Below are 19,817 nucleotides of genomic sequence, written 5' to 3'. Positions count from 1 at the left end.
TTTTTATAAGGGTGACTTTTTTTCATTTCTGTTTTATATAACACAGGTATTTTGCTTTTATATAAAGTTAAATTTTTTCCTTCAATTCATGGGCTTTGAATCTCTTTATCCCATAGTTTTAGAAAAAAATCATTTATATTTTGTCTAGCTTTCTTAGTAGTTTGATAATATAAAAATTATCAATAGGTAGTTCTCACTGAAAGAATATCAGGTTTTTATAAAATTTCCAAGATACTGAATATTTTTTTAATTTTTAGGGAACCTAGAAAAGTTGTTCTTCATCGTGGCTCAACAGGCCTAGGTTTCAACATTGTAGGAGGAGAAGATGGAGAAGGAATATTTATTTCCTTTATCTTAGCTGGAGGACCTGCTGATCTAAGTGGAGAGCTCAGAAAAGGAGATCGTATTATATCGGTAAGACATGTTAATCGAGATAATGTTTTTATTGTTTTCACTGGACCTATTTTTAAAGCAAGATTTTTTTTTTAATATCCTAAAGTATTGGGGATATCTTAGTTCTCTTTTTATCATTTTACAGCTTAATTGTAGAATTATAGTGTCAGAGAACACATTTTTGTATAATAGGTTTTCTTTTGATATTCGACTCTTCTAAAGGGTCAGTTTTTATAAATGTACTTGAAGAAAGTATGTGTTCTGTATTTGTTGACTGGAAAATTTGCTATGTGTCTGTTAACGCAAGCTTGTTACTTATGTACTTCTTTATACTTTAATCTGTTAACTTCTTGATCTGTCTTCTTGATCCATTGTTAAAAGCCAATTGTTTTTAAAGCTATCCAAATATGGCAGTGGGTTCTACAGTTTCTCCTCATAGCATGAGCTTTTTTATTAGTATGTCTTTTGAAATTGTGTTATTAGGTACACATAGTTTTGTACTTGTTATTATGTAATGATCATCTTCATTTATAATAATGGCTTTGCTCTAGAATCTATATTGTCTGATATTAATGTGGCCAATTTTTTTTTGGCTTCATATTTGTGTCATGTTTTCTCCTCTTTTTACTTTCAATTTGTCTGTGTGCTTATGTTGTTACTGATACAATTTTTGACTAAAACTTACTTGTAGTTCTACTGTGACAGACTTTGGGAAGCTTTAATTCTAATCATGCCTTTTATAATGTTTTACTTCTGTTTTATGTTTATACCCATAAATTGTCGTTTTTATTTTTGTTTATTAAAAGTCAACCCACAGGGCATACAATTTTTGTTTACTATCCCATCTTGTGTCTTTCTTCTTCTGTGTTTCTCAGTAGACCACTAACAGCATTTGGATTGGACCGTTTTTCGTTGTATAGGACCGTCTTGCTCATTATAGAAAATTAACCTTTTCTAAAAGCTTTCATGTACATGCTAGTAGATGTGCATGCTACATGCTAGTAAAACTCCCTCGTCATTGTAAAAAGCAAAAATGCCCCTGAAATATCCAAATGCGCCGTAGTGTGAGCCTTTGGTTTGTCCTTTCAGCAGTGGTTCCTTAATCGTAAATACTCTAGACTTTGTCTGAAAATATTTTTATTTTATTTCACTTTAAAATTTAGTTCAGTCTAGAATTACAGGTTGATAGCTGTTATCACTCAGCATTTTGAAGATACTGTTTTATATTGTCTGGTATGTTTTGTTTGTATTTAACAAAAAAGGTCTACTCTGTCTTGTTAGTAGGTGATTTGTGGGGGTTTTTTGCTGGATGCTTTTAAGATGCTTTGTCTTTGGTGTACTGCAGTTTCACTAAAATGTGAAACTCTGTGTCTAGCATATTATTTATCCTGTTTGGGATTCATTATGCTTAGTGAATCAAAGGAATCATGTCTTTTATCAGTTCTGGAAACTTAGCCATTTTCTTTCCAAATTTTGCCCTTCCCATGTTATATGTACTCTGTCCCTAAATTCCTATGAGTAGATGTTAATCTGGTTTTCATTTTTTAACCCCAGTTTCACATTTACAATTCTGTCTCCTTGTAATTCATTTCACTCATTTCTTCAGGTCTGTTTTCTAGTTTGTAATGTGGCCAATTTTTTTTTGGCTTCATATTTGTGTCATGTTTTCTCCTCTTTTTACTTTCAATTTGTTTGTGTGCTTATGTTGTTACCTATACAATTTTTGACTAAAACTTACTTGTAGTAAGTTTCTTTCTTTTATTTTTTCAAAGGCACGGGCTTCCTTGCATTACCTAGGCTGGAGTATGTAGGCTATTCACAGGTACAATCGTAGAGCACTATTATGGCCTCAAACTTCTGGGCTCATACCATACTCCTGCCTGAGCGTCCCAAGAAACTGAAGCTGTAGCAGCTTAAATTTTCTTATCTATATCTAATCTGCTTTTAAGTCAAAGCTACGATTTTAAGATGCAGAAATTGTTAGCTTGGTTCAGAAATGCAAGACCAAACTATATACTGTTTGTCAGAAACGTACTTTAAATATAAAGGCCCATGTATTGTAAGTAAAAGAGTGAAAGAAGGTACATTATGCAAATAGCATACTAAAGCTTCTGTCTTAATATGAGACAAAATAGAATTTAAGACAAATAATGTTATTGCACATGAATTTCATAATTATAAAAGCAGCAAGAATGATGAAAGTATCATTTCATCAAGAAGACATACCTATAATACTTTCAAAATACATGAAGCGTAAATTGTCAGAACAAGGAAGAAAATGGACAAATCTGCAGTCACATTTGGAGATTTAAATGCCCTCTTCTTTCATTAATAGAACCAGTAGACATAAGGAAAAGAAGAAGAGTCTCATTTCTTATTTCATTTCATACAGAAAAATTAACTTGAAATGGACCATAGAACTAAAATTCTAAAAGAAAACATACAAGGAAAACTTAGTGAACATGGATTAGACACATTTCTTAAATAGTACCAGAGGACTACAAGTCAGTTCGATAGAGAAGGGAAAGTCTTTTTAACAATTGGTGCTGTAATAACTAGATATCTGTATACAAAATTATAAACCTAAAGCAGTCTTGCTCCAGACATAAAATTTAATTCTAGATGGATTATAGATCTAAGTTTAAAATTCAGAACCATAATCTTCCTAGAAGAAAATGTCAGAGACTATGTTTGTACACCTAGAGTAGCCAACAGTTCCTTGGACAAAATGCATAAAACACTAACCATAAAAAAGATGCCATTAAGAAACCAAATACTTTGGATGAGGTGACTCTTGCTTATAATCCCAGTGACTTAGGAGGCTGAGGCAGAAGGATCTCTTGAGGCCAGGTGTTTGAAAGCAGCCTGATCGAAATAGCAAGACCTCATCTTAAAAAAAAAAAAAAAAAAAAAAAAAAAATTTTTTTTTTTTTTAATTAGCCAGGCATAGTGGTGGGTACTTGTAGTCTCAGCTACTTGGGAGGCTAAGGCAGGAGGATTACTTCAGCTTAAGTGTTTGAAGCTACAGTGAGCTTTGATCCCACCACTGCACTCCAGCCTGGGCAACAGAGCAAGACCGTGTCTTTAAAAAAAAAAAAGAAAGAAAGAAAGAAAGAAAGAAAAAAAACAAATAGATAGGCTGCACAGTGGTTAAAAAATATTCTCAGCACATATATGACATGCTACTTGTATCTAGAATATATAAATATCTCCTATAAATCAACCATAAAAAAAATGAGTGACCCAATTAAAAATGCACAAAAGACTTGAGCAGACACATCAAAAAAGGTATGTGAGTGGCCAATAACCACGTGAAAAGGTGCTTAACTTAGGCATCAGAGAAGTGTAAAAACCACAGTGAATAAAGAGATTTGTAGGGATTTGGATGAGAGTGATGTAATTGTTCCATACCTTGATTGTGGGTGGCTGCATGAAATTCACATTTACCAAAACTTAACTATACGTGAAAAACGATTAATTATGCCTAGGTAAAAATAGGTATTCTTAAAGTCATAATGAAATACTATATCCCACTTAGTTGAATGACAAAAGAAAAAATAACAACATTCATTGATGAGGATGTGGAGCAACTGCAGCCCTCATTCATTACTTGTGGACATATAAAATGGTATATCACTACAAGACCTTTTAGGAAGGTTTTTAAGAAGTTAAACATACAACTAACCTTATCACCACAGTTTTACCCAGGACAAATGAAAGCGTACATTGACAAAAACACTTTGACAAAAACATTCTTAACAGCTTTATTCATAATAATCTAGATCTTGAAATAACCCAAGTTTCCATCAACAGGAAAATTTCTAAATAGATTGTGGCATGTTTACACAATATACTACTACTCAGCAATAAAAGTGAACAACTACTAAAATACAAAACAAGTGTGTTGAGCAAAACAGATAAACAAAAATACATACTATTTAATTCCAGTTACATGATAATCATGAGCAGGTACTAATTTGTGGTGCTATAAGTCAGAAAGTAGTTGCCAGTGATTGGGACTGACTATAAAGTTGCACAGTTGAACATCAATGGAAAAGATACATGTCTTGTTTGGGGTAATGGTTTCACGACTTATACAATTAGCAAAATCCTTTCAGCTGAGCTGTTCAAATTTCCACATTTTATTGTTTGTAAAACACACTGTAATTCTTAAAGTAAATTATAGTATGATAAGGAAAAGTTAGTGGCAAGGAATGGACTTAAAAGATAAATATTGTTGAACAAATTACCTAGTTATTTAGGCAAATAAAATTAGCTTAGAGCCTCACTTCATACTTTGTGTCAAAATAAATTTCCATTTAGCCTAGAGTTCAGTGATAGACATTTTTAAATTGTCCATTTGGAACCATTTTATATAGGTTACTGACACACTGCTAAAGTGTGTGAACCAACCAACTCAACCTAGTTCATCCAGAACATTCATGGTTTGAGAACTGAATGCCCCAGGTCTGGAAACCCTTTGGTTTTAAACCCTTGATTTTAAAACTGAAAGTCTCAGGGCAGTAGCTCACTCTAATGTGAGTGCAGTTAAATGCAGCATTATGTTTAACAGTATGCTCAGTAACCTTAAAATTTTAATGCTTACGGAGCTTCTCTAGGGAAATGCCCTGAAAGCACTAGGGAATAGTAGACTGATCAAAAAACTTAAAAGGAAAATTGGAGGAATGAATTCTTAATAAGGCCTTTGAAAACCTTCAGTGTATTCCTTGGAACCAGAAGGCCACACACATGTTCAGGGCTGTGCACATGCTCAGAAAAGACCAGAAAAGGCCTTAAAACTCTCACCTCTAGCTGGTCATGTGCCTCTGTGTAAGCAGGAAGTGACAATTTAAGGCAGTTGTTAACTGCTTATCTGAATGTTAAAGGTAGGCCCCCAACATGCTCACATAGCCCTTGAAGTTTCAGGCATTTAAAGAAATATCTGTTCAGTCATTAAGCTAACTAGGCAGAGACTTCAGTGGCCAGACACAACAAAGAATACAGACTTTATAACATTAAGAAAAGTCACTGAAAGACAACAATGACAAACCCCGATAGGAGAACAGGTCTGATATCCAGAGTTGCCATATTATATTTATTTTAATTTTTCAATATAAAATTTTGAGACAAGCAGAAGGAAAAGTATGGCCCATATACAGGAGAAAAATGCAATCAATGAAAATTGTCCCTAGGGAAGCTCAGACATGGACGTACTAGATAAAGACATTAAACCAGCTCTTTTAAATATGTTCAAAGAATAAAAGAAAACCATCCTATAGACTGAGAGTAAAGGAATAGTACTCACCAAGTAAAAAATATCAATAAAGAGTTGTCAGTAAGAACCAAATAGAAATTCTGGAGTTCAAAAATACAGTCAATTAAAAATTCTCTAGACAAGTCACCAGCAGATTTGAGCTGGCAGAAGAAAGAATCAGCAAACTTGAAGATGGGTGAATTGAGATTTTGATGCCGAAGAACTGAACAGTAACAAAAAAGAGTGAAAAAAAATAACAGCTTCAGAGACCTATGGGATATTATCAAGTGTACCAACATAATGGGAGTGCATAAAAGATGGGAAAGAGAGAGAATGGAAGAAAGAATATTTCAATAAATACTGGCCCAAAACTTCTAAAATTTGATGAAAACCAAGAAGCTCAATGAACTCCAAGTTGAATTAAAGAGATCTACAATGTAGGCACATTACAATCAAACTGTCTAAAGCTGAAGGCAGAATCTTGAAAGTAGCAAAAAGAAGTGACTCATCATCTTCAATAAGATTAATGGCTGATTTCTCATCAGAAACCATGGAGGTCAGAAAGCAGTGAAATAACATATTCAAAATTCTGGAAAGAAAAAAACTCTGTTGACTATAACTCTATATCCAACAAAACTGTCTTTGAAAATAAAGGAGAAATCAGGATATTTCCAGATAAACAAAAGCTGAAAGAGTTCATCTCTCAAAACCTGCCCTGTAGGAAATACTAAAGAGAATCCTGCAGACTAAAATGAAAGAAAACTAGAGAGTAACTCAAATCTATGTGAAGAAATAAAGAGCATAAGTGAAGGCAACTACATAGGTAAATATAAACCAACATAAGGTATTATTTTATATGTAACTTTTTCTCCAACCTGATTGTAAAAACAACTGAATAAAGCAATAATTACAAATTAGATGTGCACACATTTTCTAAAGATGTAATTAACATGACGCCATCACCACAAAGGGGTAAAGAAACTAGGTTTGTATAAAATGTTTGTTTATTTTTAGAGGTAGCATCTCACTGTGTCACCCACGCTGGAGTGCAGTGGTACAGTCATAGCTCACTGCAGCCTCAAACTCATTCACTCAGGCAGTCCTGCTGCATCAGCCTCCTGAGTAGCTAGGACTGCAGGTATGCACCACCACACCCAGCTAAATTTTTTTCTGTATTTTTTTAGAGATGAGGGTCTCACTGTGTTGCCCAGCCAGGCCTCAAACTGTTGTACTCAAGTGATGCTCCTGCTTCAGTCCTCTTGCCTGAGCCACCTGAGTCACTGGGATTATAGTCGAGAGCCACCACCCATCTGGCTTTAAATTTTTACTTGTAATCCAAGATAACCACTAAGAAAATTACTAAAAAGTATATGTAGTAAAAGAAATGACATGGGAATTAAAATGATACACTAGGAAATATCTATGTAATACAAAAATAATGTAGTCATTTAGGAATAGAAAAAGAAAACACAAGACATAGAACACAGCTAATTGAAGTAAATTCCACATTATCAGTAATTATGTTAAATATAAATGGATTAAGCACTCCAGTTAAAAGGCAAAAACGTTGATAGGGTAGATTAAAAAACAGAATCCAACTATACAGGGTCTACAAGAGAGACACTTTATACTCAAAGACATAAAAAGTTTGAAAGTAAAAGAGTGGAAAAGATACATTACACAAAAGTAGCCGAAAGACACCTAGTGTGGCTATACTAATATCAAGTATACTTTAAGAAAAAAATATTACTAAAGGCAAAAGACATCTATAATATATATATCATTATATAGTCATATGTGTATTTTATAGTTATATACTCTATAATTACCAATACATTTCTAGAAAGACATAGCTGTCGAAACTAACTCAAGAATAGAAAATTTTTAAAAGTTTATAACAAGTAAGGATATTGAATTAGTAATCAAAAACTTCCAAAACACAAAAATCCCAGACCAGATAGCTGCACTAATACATTCTGCCAAACATTTAAAGAATTAGCACCAGTCATTCACAAACTCTTCCCCAAAAAGGAACAAGCATGAGGAATGCTTTTCAGCTCATTCTATGTGGCCAATATTATCCTTATACTGAACCAAAGATATCACAAGAAGAAAAAATTACAAATCAATATCCCATATGAATATAGATATAAAAAGCAACAAAATAACAACCGGAATCCAGCAGCATGAAAGGGGATGAGATTCCATAACCAAATGGAATTTATTTAAGGAATGCATGGTTAATTCAACATAGAAAAATGTTTCTATGTTATTTAACATAGAAACATACTTACCAATCAAAGTAAAACACCATCTTAATAAAGGACATAAAGCACATGATATCTCAGTAGACACAGAAAAAGCAATTGTCATAAACCAGAAGGTTTTCATTATAAAAACACTGAATAAACTAGGAATAAAAGCAAACTTCATGATAAAGAGCATCTCCAGAAACCTGATAGCTGACATCATACTAAATGGTGAGAGACTGAAAGCTTTCCCTTTAAAATCAGGAACAAGACAATGGTCTCTGCTCTTCCTACAGTTCTATTCAACATTGTCCTGGAGGTTCTAGGAATTAGTCAAGATTTAAAAGAAAAAAAGGCTACCAGAATAAAAAGCAAGAAAACTATTTGCAGATGACAATTCTTGTTTAGAGAAAATCTTAAAGACTATCAAGGTAATAATTTCAGTAAAGTTACAGGATAGAGAAAGAAAACATTTATAATAGTATCAAAAAGAATAAAATAAGTATAAATTTAAGGAAGTGGATAAACAAAAGTGTATATCCATTTTTAATGGATTGTAGTGGAGCATTATTTAGCCATAATAAGGAATGCAGTACTGATATATGCTCCAAGGATGAACCCTGAAAATATGTTAAGCGAAAGAAGCCAAGCACAGATGACCGCATATTATATATCCCATTTATTTGAAATATATGGAATAGGTAAATTCGTAGGGTCAGAAAGTAGATTCATAGTTACCAAGGATGAAGAGGAGACACAGGAGTGACTGTCAGTGGACACAGAGTTTCTTTCTGGGGTGATGAAAATATTTTGGAATTAGGTGGTAATGATGGTTGCACAACCTTGCGAATGTACTAAAAACCACTAAACTATACGCTTTAAAAATGTGAATTCTATGGTATGTGAATTATTTCTTAATTTTCAAAAATGTTGGTGCAAATGAAAAAAAATGACTATACGGCTATTTATACAAATAGGTCTCTCAGTACTGGAATTTCTTCTAAAATATCCTTAATAATGTATCTTCAATTGAAATGTTAATGATAGCGTGGAAAGTCTTTAATAAGTAGTTTCGTTCAACAAATTACACTCTTAAGCGGGTTTGGTGCACAAAAATAATTCATTAACATTTTTCATCTTTTCTACAATAATCTGAAAATTTATTTTTCCTTATATTTCTTGCCTGGTTTGTTCTCCCAGGAACTAGGAGGATTTTCTTTATGCACTAAGTAGAACTATTTATACATTGTATTGAGTTCTGTGTGGCCATCATCAGCAAGAGATATTATCTAATTACCACATTGTTACATTTGTTTAGATTAGGGTTTTCAGATCTTGGTTTTCATTCAAGGGTTCGGGATGGGGGCAGTGTTGGTGGTGATGCTGGTTTGAGACAGAGTCTCTCTCCGTCACCCAGGCTGGCAGTGGTGCAATCTCAGCTCACTGTAACCTCTGCCTCCTGGGTTCAAGTGATTATTGCGGCTCAGCCTCCTGAGTAGCTGGGACTACAGGCACACCTGGCTAATTTCTGTGTTTTTAGTAGAACGGGTGTTCACCATGTTGGTCAGGCTGGTATCAAACTCCTGACGTCAAGTGACCCACCCATCTCAGCTTCCCAAAGTGCTGGGATAACAGGTGTAAGCCACCGTGCTCAGCCTCAAGGGGCATGTATTTTAATTTAGTTGCATAATGGTTTCGTTTTAGATAATATAAAACACCAGATCTTTATGTGGTTAAAATGTTCTTTATGTATATTTATGATCCCAGGAATTTCTGGGCTCATAGTCAAATTTTTTAAAAGTGATATGTGATCTTTAACAGATTTTAGATTAGATCTCAGCAAAACAAGTTTTTATATAAAAATTGCATGATGATCGTTCCTTTCCAAAAATTTTCAGTGAAGGTCCTGAACATGGCTGTATTCTATTCATTGGTGGTTCTCAACTTTTTTTTAATTCAGTATTTAGAGTTTATTACATTCAAGTATAATGCTTCCATTAATGTTCTCTTAAGTTTGTCTTATTGTGAAAAAGGAACAATCTCTTAAGATAATGTACCGTATACACAACACACACACACACACACACACACACACACACACAGTGTGTGTGTGTGTGTGTGTGTGTGTGTGTGTGTGTGTACGAACAAAGTATTGGCAACCTTGCAGAAACAAGAATTAAGTTGCCCCTTCTTCTGGAGTAGGATTGGTCACCTACTGGTAGAATTGGATAATTACTTCACCCAAGGAAGCACTCTTTATTCAAAAAAAAAAAAAAAATTCCTGGTTCATTTAATTAACATTCTAATCAAATCAGTCCTTGCAATCTGAGCTATTTTAATATTTCTAAATAATAGCTTTCCTATTATACTGGAAGAATGGAAGCTTTAGTTTATACAGGAAGAAAAATAATTGGAACTGTGTTGAGCAATAGGCATGAGAATGTGGCAGGAGGTGGGTGGATGCTACAAGCAAAATGAATTTCCCTCTCATTGCTTGAGTCTCTAGTAAAACAAAGTGTGCAAAATGGTGCCACTTGATTTTTCAGGTTCTCAAATTAAGGTACTTTTTTTGATGGATTGATATCCAGCTTTCTGAAGGGAAGTGTTTTGACTTTGCTCACTTAACTAAGCAAAGTGGTTTTAGTAAATAAAATTGCTTTGAATGATAATATTTTGTTTTACTATACAGTATATTTTTAATAAATCAGAATAAGAAACATTTTAGTGGTATGAATGGTAATATTTTGTTTTACTATACAGTATATTTTTAATAAATCAGAAAAAGAAAGAAACATTTTGGTGGTAAAGTTATTGCAACTAATTTTTTAATATATGCCTACTCAAGAATAGACTATCGTAATTTCTAATCAAAGTGATTATTTTCTCCCAAATTAAGATTTGGTTCCATTTACAGGTAAACAGTGTTGATCTCAGAGCTGCCAGTCATGAGCAGGCAGCAGCTGCATTGAAAAATGCTGGCCAAGCTGTCACAATTGTTGCACAATATCGACCTGAAGGTAATAAAATTCTTATTGTCTATAGTTACTCTTATTTTAGTTTTTAAAATTTTTCCTCTTAAATATTGTTTAACTTCCAAGCTTAACTTCCTTTTTTGTACTTTTTTCCAATTTGTTAATCTAGTACTTGTTTAGTCTGAACCTAGTTCCTTTTCCAGATGGAAAGTATTTTTTAATGATGTGGGAACTGGTATCCACAAGTTCCTTTGAGCATTGCACCATTATGTGGGTTAATTTAACTGTTTATTTTTTTAATTTGTTCTGTAACTGAAATCGTCATACCTTTTAATGTCCTTTTTACTACTTTATTGATCTGAAAAAAAATAATAAAAACCATTAAGCAGAGATAATGCCCAGTAAAATAATAATGCCTCAAAAAAATTTAGGTCACCCAGCTTTTTTCTAGCTTTTGAATTAAGTTATAATTATTAATATCAAGATTTACAGCATGTTTCTAATAGCTGTTACTACTATTTAAAATAAAGAGAAGAATGCCAAGTTTGGGGTATAATGTGTATCTAGGTAGTAAAGTATCATTGATGTGACCTTATTAAGTTCCTAGGGGAAAAAGGTGGGAATGGAGATTTGAGATCATGCCATATTAAATATATGTAAGACTCTAGTGTACATCAACATAACCACATCTGCAGTCAAACCTCAGTGGGATTTAAAAAGCTTAAATACCCAAAAGAATTCATAGCATATTTGTCGATGCTCATAAACAACATGGTGAAGAAGGAAAAAATGATGTAAGTAAAGGAGCTAAATGAATAATTCTGTAATTTAGCAACTAATTACATTTATTATTCTTTTTTGGAGCAGAATTTTTTTTTTAATCTAGTATGTCTTTCAGCTGATCAAAGTAGCATGCTGAGCATTGCTTGATATTTCTTAAGTATAGGAGTTTCTATCAGTCTAGTAAAACCTTAGCCTTTTAAGCTTAGTAATTAACAAGGGAAAATTGTTTAATTGGGAGTAAATTACAGATATTTATTCACATTAACCAAACAAATAGGGACTAACATGTGAAGTTAGAATGTCAATTCATTAATTTTTGTGAGAAACAAATCTGCCAGTGGGACCCCACATACTTTTATCTCCTGGCCAACACACTCCCATCCAGTGGGTACACTATATGGAAGCCAAGTTACAGTCACTGGTTCTTTAGTATTATAGACACCCTCTCATTTATATGTTTATAAGGAATTTAAACTTTTTAGATATAATTAACTGTAACGTAATATCTGCTCCTTAACTTCCCCAGAAAACACACAAAAGCAGTAAGGAAAATGAAACATACACACATACTTCTACCCATACAACTTCAGTTCATATTAACTAAAACTAAGAAGATAGGTATAATACTTGGACAACCAAGTACAGGTAAAGACTCCTTAAGCAGCTGCGATCTTGCAGAAGCCACATTGGAAGAGGCGAAGAGTTAAAATATGGAATATTAAGGATATTTTCTGGTGGCAGAATTTTAGGATATGGTATAAAATTGCATCTCTTAAAGGCGAGGGACTCATTTCTGAAGTATAAAAACATGAGCCTTTGTTTTTTATTGCAAGCCTCATGGGAAGTGGGGTGAGCAGGCTGGAGCAGAAGCCGCTCATGTGGTTTGGTTTAGGAAAGCAGAGAACTCATATTTGGATGAAGCAGCCTGGCTCTTTAGGTGAGATAATGTGACAGTATTTGGGTTTTAAAATCTGTAAAAATTTCCTGTGCATCCATCTTTCCTGCATCCCTAGACTTTCTGGAAATAGCTAGTCTAACAAAATCTACCAAAGTAATCAGTAATTTTTTTTTTTTTTTTTTTTTTTTTTTTTTTTTTTTTTGAGATGGAGTTTCACTCTGTCGCCCAGGCTGGAGTGCAGTGGCACGATGTCAGCTCACTGTAACCTCCACCTCCCAGGTTCAAGTGATTCTCCTGCCTCAACCTCCTGAGTAGCTGGGATTACAGGCACCTGCCACCATGCCCGGCTTATTTTTGTATTTTGAATAGAGACAGGGCTTCATCATGTTGGCCAGGCTAGTCTCCTGACCTCAGGTGATCTGCCTGCTTTGGCCTCCCAAAGTGCTGGGATTACAGGCATGAGCCACTGTGCCCAACCCCAGTAATAAGTAATTTAAAAGTTGCCTTGTATTCATACAAAGATAAAAAGGTGGGGAAAAGCATCAAAGCTTAGTAACAGATTGGCTACATGTACACACAACACAAAAACATCAACACAAATCAGATGGAAATTTAACCTTAATGTTTTGCAGTTTATGCATTCACTTTGAAAGAAGACCACAAAGTAGAAATATAAGAACTATAGGAAAAGATGAGTCAATAACCAAAAGAAATTAACTTTGAGCTGGTGGAACCTAGGAGAGAAGAAAGCAAACAGGTTAGTGAAATTAGACCACTAACACGGAGTCACTGCAGAAAACTCAGCAGGAGACGTTAGAAGATACAATAGAAAAAGTAAACAAAATGAAACAGAAATAGTGAGTCTGAGAAGACTAGAAAGAAAATGTTAGCAATAGAATATAGGTAATTACTTGCCATACTATATATATATAATTAGACTTTCTGAAAAATAGTTTTAAGGAAAAGAATGACTGTCTTAACTTATAATTCAATCAATTCAAGAAAACTTTCTTGAAGTAAAAAGATATCAATTTTTATATTAAAAGAGTACAGCATAATACAGGGAAAATTGACTCAGAATGGCCAAAATTCAGACATATTCTTGTTAATGTTAAGAAGGAATTTTGGGGGACCCAGGCAAAAATATCGAGTCATGATACAGGAGTGAAAATTGGTTGATAGGAAAGGAAAAACTACTCTAATGCTTAGTGAGCATAGAACAGAACAAAAATAGTTAATTCACTTGTAATCCCAGCACTTTGGGAGGCTGAGGCAGGAGGATTGCTTGAGCTCCGGACTTGAGCACCACCCTGAACAACAAAGTGAGACCCCATCTCTACAAAAAAATTAAAAATTATCCAGGCATGGTGGAACATTCCTGTGATCCCAGCTACACAGGAAGCTGTGGCAGGAGGATCACTTGAGACCAGGAAATCAGGCCTGCAGTAAGCTGTGATCATACCACTGCACTCCAGCCTGGGGAGACCCTGTCTCAAAAAAATATATATATTAATTTTTATCATTTTAATAGTTAGTGACCCTTAAATAAGCTTAATTTATCCACATATGCACTAAATATACTTTCCACTGATAGTTAACAAGGATGGGCTACTGTTATCCTAGGTTAGTAATTGAATGGGCCCAGGAATTTCCCTCCCAGATGATCTTATAATGTGCTTCTATTGTTTGGTCTTTCCTTCTTTATCCTTTCTTTTTTGCTTCTTTTTGTGATTTCTGTACTTTTCTGTTGTATGACCCTTTCCAGATGATACTCTTTTTCTTTAATTGTATTCAATACTTTCACCCATTCTAGTATAGATGAACCCATTTTTGTATCAAAGTGAAATTGCATTCTTTGATTATTCAGATAGCTACTGTTTAGTAGATATCATCTGTTTCAAGGGTTAGACCCTTATGTTGATTACTCTCATATGTGTGTCTTACTTCCAGACATCTCCTGAACACCACACTTATGTGTCCTATTTGATTTCTTCAGCTGTATTTCTCAATGATAATGTTTCAAATTTAACATTTATGACATTTAATTTTTTTTTACTATTTCACTAAATGGCATCTCCATTCATGCTTAAGCCAGAAGTTCAGGAATCATGCTTGACTCCCTCCCCTTTCACAACATCCCACTCACAGCCACTAGTCCAGCCAAAGCCACTGTCATCCGTTAACTGAATTACTGTAATATCCTCTAACAGGTCTCCTAACTTCTTTCTTAATTTTCTCCAATCCATTCCCTATTCCTCAGCCAAAATGATCTTTTTAAATACAAAGATTGGGTTGAAGCATTCCCCATTTAAAACAGTACCCATTATACTCAATAAAATCCAAATCCTTTAATAGGCCTGCAAGGTTCTTTGTAATTGTCACAGCACAGCACACATGATTTTACATCATGCCCTCAACTCTTTCCTTTGCTCCTTAAGCTCTAACCATACAGACCTTTTTTCAGACCCTTGACTGTACCAGATTATTTCCTAATTCTCTGTTCATTCTCTTCTTTCTTAGAATATTCTTTTCCTCTGTTCTTTCGATGGCTAGTCTATTAGTCCTGTTCTCATGCGTCTATAAGGATGTACCTGAGACTGGGTAATTTATAAAGGAAAGAGGTTTAATTGATTCACAGTTCCACAGTGCTGGGGAAGCCTCAGGAAACTTATAACCATGGTGGAAGGGAAAGTAAACATGTCCTTCACAAGACAGAGGGAGAGAGAAGAATAAGAACCAAGTGAAGGGGAAAGCTCTTATCAAGCCATCAGATCTCATGAGAACTTACTATCACTAGAATAGCATGGGGGAATCCACCCTCATGATTCATCACCTCCCATTATGACCCTCCCACGATATGTGGGGATTATGGGAACTACAATTCAAGATGAGATTTGGGTGGGGACACAGGCAGACCATATCAGCTAGCTCCTTCTCATAGCACTGATATTTTCACTTTATAACAGTTACACAGTTTATAGTTATATGTTTATTTAGGTGTCTATTATGTAAGCCTTGCTGTATCCTCATAAAATAGGTAGCAATATCCCTATTTACAGATGATGAAGTAGACTCAGATAACAAAGCTAGTAATAGCTAAGATTCATACCTAGGTCTGTTGCCTTCAAAGTCTAGATAGTTTTCACTGGGAATATCTTGATGAGCTTAGTCTGGGGAAGTAATGTATGCTGTATTCTTTTACCATGGCTATGGCACTATTGCCTAATGAAGACTAAGTAAGTACCAGCAGCGCACAGAAGACAGACATTGCCTTAGAAATTTAAAAGGAGGGAGATTATATTGCTTGGCATGATAAAAGTTACCATAAAGTGGTATTGAAGTTTAACTGGGAACCTAAAGAATGGGTAGGATTTAGATGGGCAGAGAGAAAAAAATGACATCATAGGTGAAGAATAACGGAAGACCAAAGATAGGAGAGTTAAAATTTTAAAGTATGTTTTGGGTACTTTAAAAATTTGCCTGTCCTCCTTGCTGTGTTGCTGCTTACCTGTATCTGCTTATTAATCAGTGACACTACAGCTTCATATTTTGTTTTAATATTATATATTTTTAACATGTATTTTTGTTGTACAGCACATTAAAAAAAAATTTAGATTATCAAAGTGTAAGTGCTATCAGGGCCAAGGATAGAAGTTGAAGAGTCAAATTTTCTTTCTCAGCTGGCTATTTTAAGAAGTACAAAAGGAGTCACCTGACACTCTGATACAATCATCATCTTGCAGTTAGTGTCTTTCCTAAAGGCTTGGGATTCTCTGCTTTATAATCTTACATACATACAGACAAAGAGACAAAGGTAAGCATTTGGTAGAATTAAGTTTTTTATCTTTCAGGATCTATGGCTTGTTAGTCTTCCATAAAAGTAGTTAAGGGCTTTTCAGCTTGTATACTTTGAACTTTCTTGACTTGGATTCTAAATATGAGGAAAAATAGTCTCTACAAGATATTTGAAGGAACGTTATCTTCCAACTCCTGTCAGTTTTATTAATTCCAAAGGCAAGGAATCATTCATTTTGGGGGGCCTCTATTGTGTTAATCATTTTGAGGAATCATTATCAGAAATTAGCTGGATGTGGTGGCTCACACTTATAATCCCAGTGCTTTGGGAGGCCTAAGTAGGAGGATTACTTGAGCTAAGGAGTTTGAAACCAGCCTGGGCAACACAGCAAGATCTCATCTCTACCATAACATTTTTTAGTTTTTTAATTAGCCAGGCGTAGTAGTGCGCACCCATAGTCCTAGTTGAGGCAAGAGAATTGCTGTGATCGCACCACTGCACTCCAGCCTTGGCAATAGAGTGAGACCTCGTCTCAAAATAAAATTTTTTTTTCTTTTTTTTTTTTTTTTTTTTTTTGAGACGGAGTTTCGCTCTTGTTACCCAGGCTGGAGTGCAATGGCGCGATCTCGGCTCACCGCAACCTCCGCCTCCTGGGTTCAGGCAATTCTCCTGCCTCAGCCTCCTTAGTAGTTGGGATTATAGGCACGTGCCACCATGCCCAGCTAAGTTTTTGTATTTTTTTAGTAGAGACGGGGTTTCACCATGTTGACCAGGATGGTCTCGATCTCTTGACCTCGTGATCCACCTGCCTCGGCCTCCCAAAGTGCTGGGATTACAGGCTTGAGCCACCGCGCCTGGCCTAAAATAAAATTTTTTTAAAAAGAAAAAAATTAAACATGGGAACTGGAAATGTAATCCAGTGCTCATTTTGGACTCCATATCCAGACATTACAAAATTTTAACAGATACTTCCTAGTCTATAGTTTAAGAATCTCGTGATAGAATATAATGATAAAACTGTGTGCCATGCATCATACTAACCATGTTACATTTATTAACTCCTTTAATTCCCAAGATAATTCTATAAGCACTGTTATCCCCATTTTATATTATAGTTGAATAAGCTCTGCCATAAAGAGACTATAATTTGCTGGTTGCACAACTGTTAAATGGTTAAGATTTCTTCTAGCCCCTTTTAAGGGAAGAAAACCTTTTCCTCCAGCCTTGTATGTTCAGTAATGGGCCTGTGAATTAAACTCACAGATTAACGTGAAAAAAAGGGTTTCTTTCATATGGATGCAGGAGACAACAAAAGAAATACTGTAGCTAACTTGTGGGATAAAGTTAAAGCCTTGTATACCTAATTTAATAGGGAAAAGGAAGGAGGGAGAAACAGCTTTTATTGGAAAAACACATTTCTTTAGGAAAGACAAACAAATTTTTAGGAGAAGAAATGGGGGATAAGGTTGGCGATAACATTTGTCTAAACTGGTGTGAGTGGTCTTTCCGCTCTTCAGGGCCACCAGCTCCTCAGAGAGGGTATTTATGGTAACATCATTTCTCAGAAGTTACACCTTTTAGTCAGATTAAGAGAAACTCCAAGAAGGCTTTTTTTTTTTTTTCCTGCATCTGTTGAATCTCACATAGCTTCAGCTTAAATAATCTTTGTGGCAAGTCTGGGGTTCTGGGTGGGTCTCCATACCCTGTTCTCACTCTTTCAGCTACGCACTAAACTCTGGGAATCTCTAACCTCATATATTTAATCTTACTGTTCCTCAAGAGTACTAGGCCAACTTTCAGACCTTAAATCTCAGTCTTTTGTTCAGAAAACATTAATACTATTGTAATAATACTATAAAAGAAATAAAGTGGAAAGAATTAAACTCAATATATAAGTTAAACTTATTTTCTCTTTCCCATTGGTTAGGCCTAAAATTTGGAGGTATTTTATTTTATTTTCACAAGGAAAAAACTGTTTGGTATTATAATCCCTATTTTGTAAGTGACTGAAGTCTGGAAAGGTTAGGCCATAGTCACTTAACTATTCTAAGCTTCAAGGCTTTGATTTAAATCTTGAGTTACAGAGGTAGATTTCTAACACCCAGACTTTTTTTTTCATTATTCTTACACCAGCCAAAGAGAGAAGAGGTGGAGACAGTCTGGGGAGATTACATTGGAGTAGTGGCATTTATTTGCAGGCATTTGTCATTTCTTATCATCGTTTTCAGTACTAGATAGGTAATCAAAATGTGTTTCAGTCTCCTACTTTCCCACTTTTCTTGCTATATGTTTCTACACTCCTGTGCTACAGTTGACCTTTGAACAACACAGGTTTGAACTTACTTACATGCATGTGCTCTTCAACCAAACTGGGATCAAAAATGCCATATGCCTTCCTATATGAAGGGCTGACTTTTTGTATTGTCAGACTCCACAAGGACTACTGTTAGACTTGAATATGTGTGGATTTTGGTATATGGGGTTCTGGAACTAATCTTACTCTGAATATACTAGAGAGCTACTGTACTTAAAACAACTAACTTGCCGTCTTAAAAATTTTCCCTTTTTCTTTTCTAGGGTAATTATAGTATCCATTCTCTGAGAGTTGTTTCTCTTGGGTTTAAGATCTGTATTTAATTAATATATTTTATTATGGTTATAAATGAATGTTTTTCTTTATAGGGATTACATGTTAAGAAGAGATTGAGGAAGTCCAGTTTCCTCTAGTGTGGGGGTGAAAACAAAGGTTAAAATTTGAAAGGGGAAATCAAATGAAAAAATCAGCTTTTAAATCTCTCTCCTTGTATAGGAGTACATATATTAATTAACTTGTAGCCAGCAGTTCAGATATTCCCTAATATGTTTCATGACAAGAAATATGGTTTGATTTAGGAATTTTTGAGATGTTGAATGGAGAAAATCTCTTATGTAAAATTATAGCTTTGCTGAGTTTTGATATGATTTCCAGGAGAGGGATATCAATGACTTAACTGAAAAAAGGGATAAAACTCTTCCATCGAAATAAAAATATAAGAAAATTGGTATGGTGGTTAAAGCCTGTAATCCCAGCACTTTAGGAGGCCAAGGCAGGAGGATCACTTGAGCCTAAGAGTTCAAGACCCCCTGGGTAACATAGGACACCCTGTCACTACAAACAATTTTTTAAAATGAGCTCATAGTGTTGTGTGCCTGTAGGCTCAGCCACTTGAGAGGCTAAAGTAGGAAGATTGCTTGAGCCCAGGAGGTCAAAGCTACTGTGAACCATTTCATGATACTACACTCCAGCCTGGATGACAGAGCAAGATCCTGTCTCAAAAAAAAAAATCTTAGAAAAAAATAAAGAAAAAATATGTTGGTGGGGCTATTTTTAAAAATATACACAGGAGCCGGGTGCGGTGGCTCACGCCTGTAATCCCAGCACTTTGGGAGGCCGAGGCGGGTGGATCACGAGGTCAAGAGATCGAGACCATCC

General features: G+C 34.9%; 1 protein-coding gene across 29 annotated transcripts in view; it reads left to right on the top strand.

The window, feature by feature from the left end:
- DLG1 (discs large MAGUK scaffold protein 1) overlaps window positions 1-19,817 on the top strand; it is a 299,333-nt gene that overhangs the window by 220,273 nt on the left and 59,243 nt on the right. For all 29 annotated transcript variants that reach the window (XM_037735146.1, XM_017523037.2, XM_017522998.2 and 26 more), the window contains 2 exons: window positions 258-414; window positions 10,811-10,913. In XM_037735146.1, coding sequence (XP_037591074.1) covers window positions 258-414; window positions 10,811-10,913 — 260 coding nt within the window. The remainder of the gene's footprint in view (window positions 1-257; window positions 415-10,810; window positions 10,914-19,817) is intronic.

The sequence above is a fragment of the Cebus imitator genome, unplaced genomic scaffold, assembly GCF_001604975.1.
Source record: "Cebus imitator isolate Cc_AM_T3 unplaced genomic scaffold, Cebus_imitator-1.0 Scaffold0, whole genome shotgun sequence".
Lineage (NCBI taxonomy): Eukaryota > Metazoa > Chordata > Mammalia > Primates > Cebidae > Cebus > Cebus imitator.
Note: the sequence above shows the minus strand (reverse complement) of the source record. Positions and strands in the feature narration are given on the sequence as shown.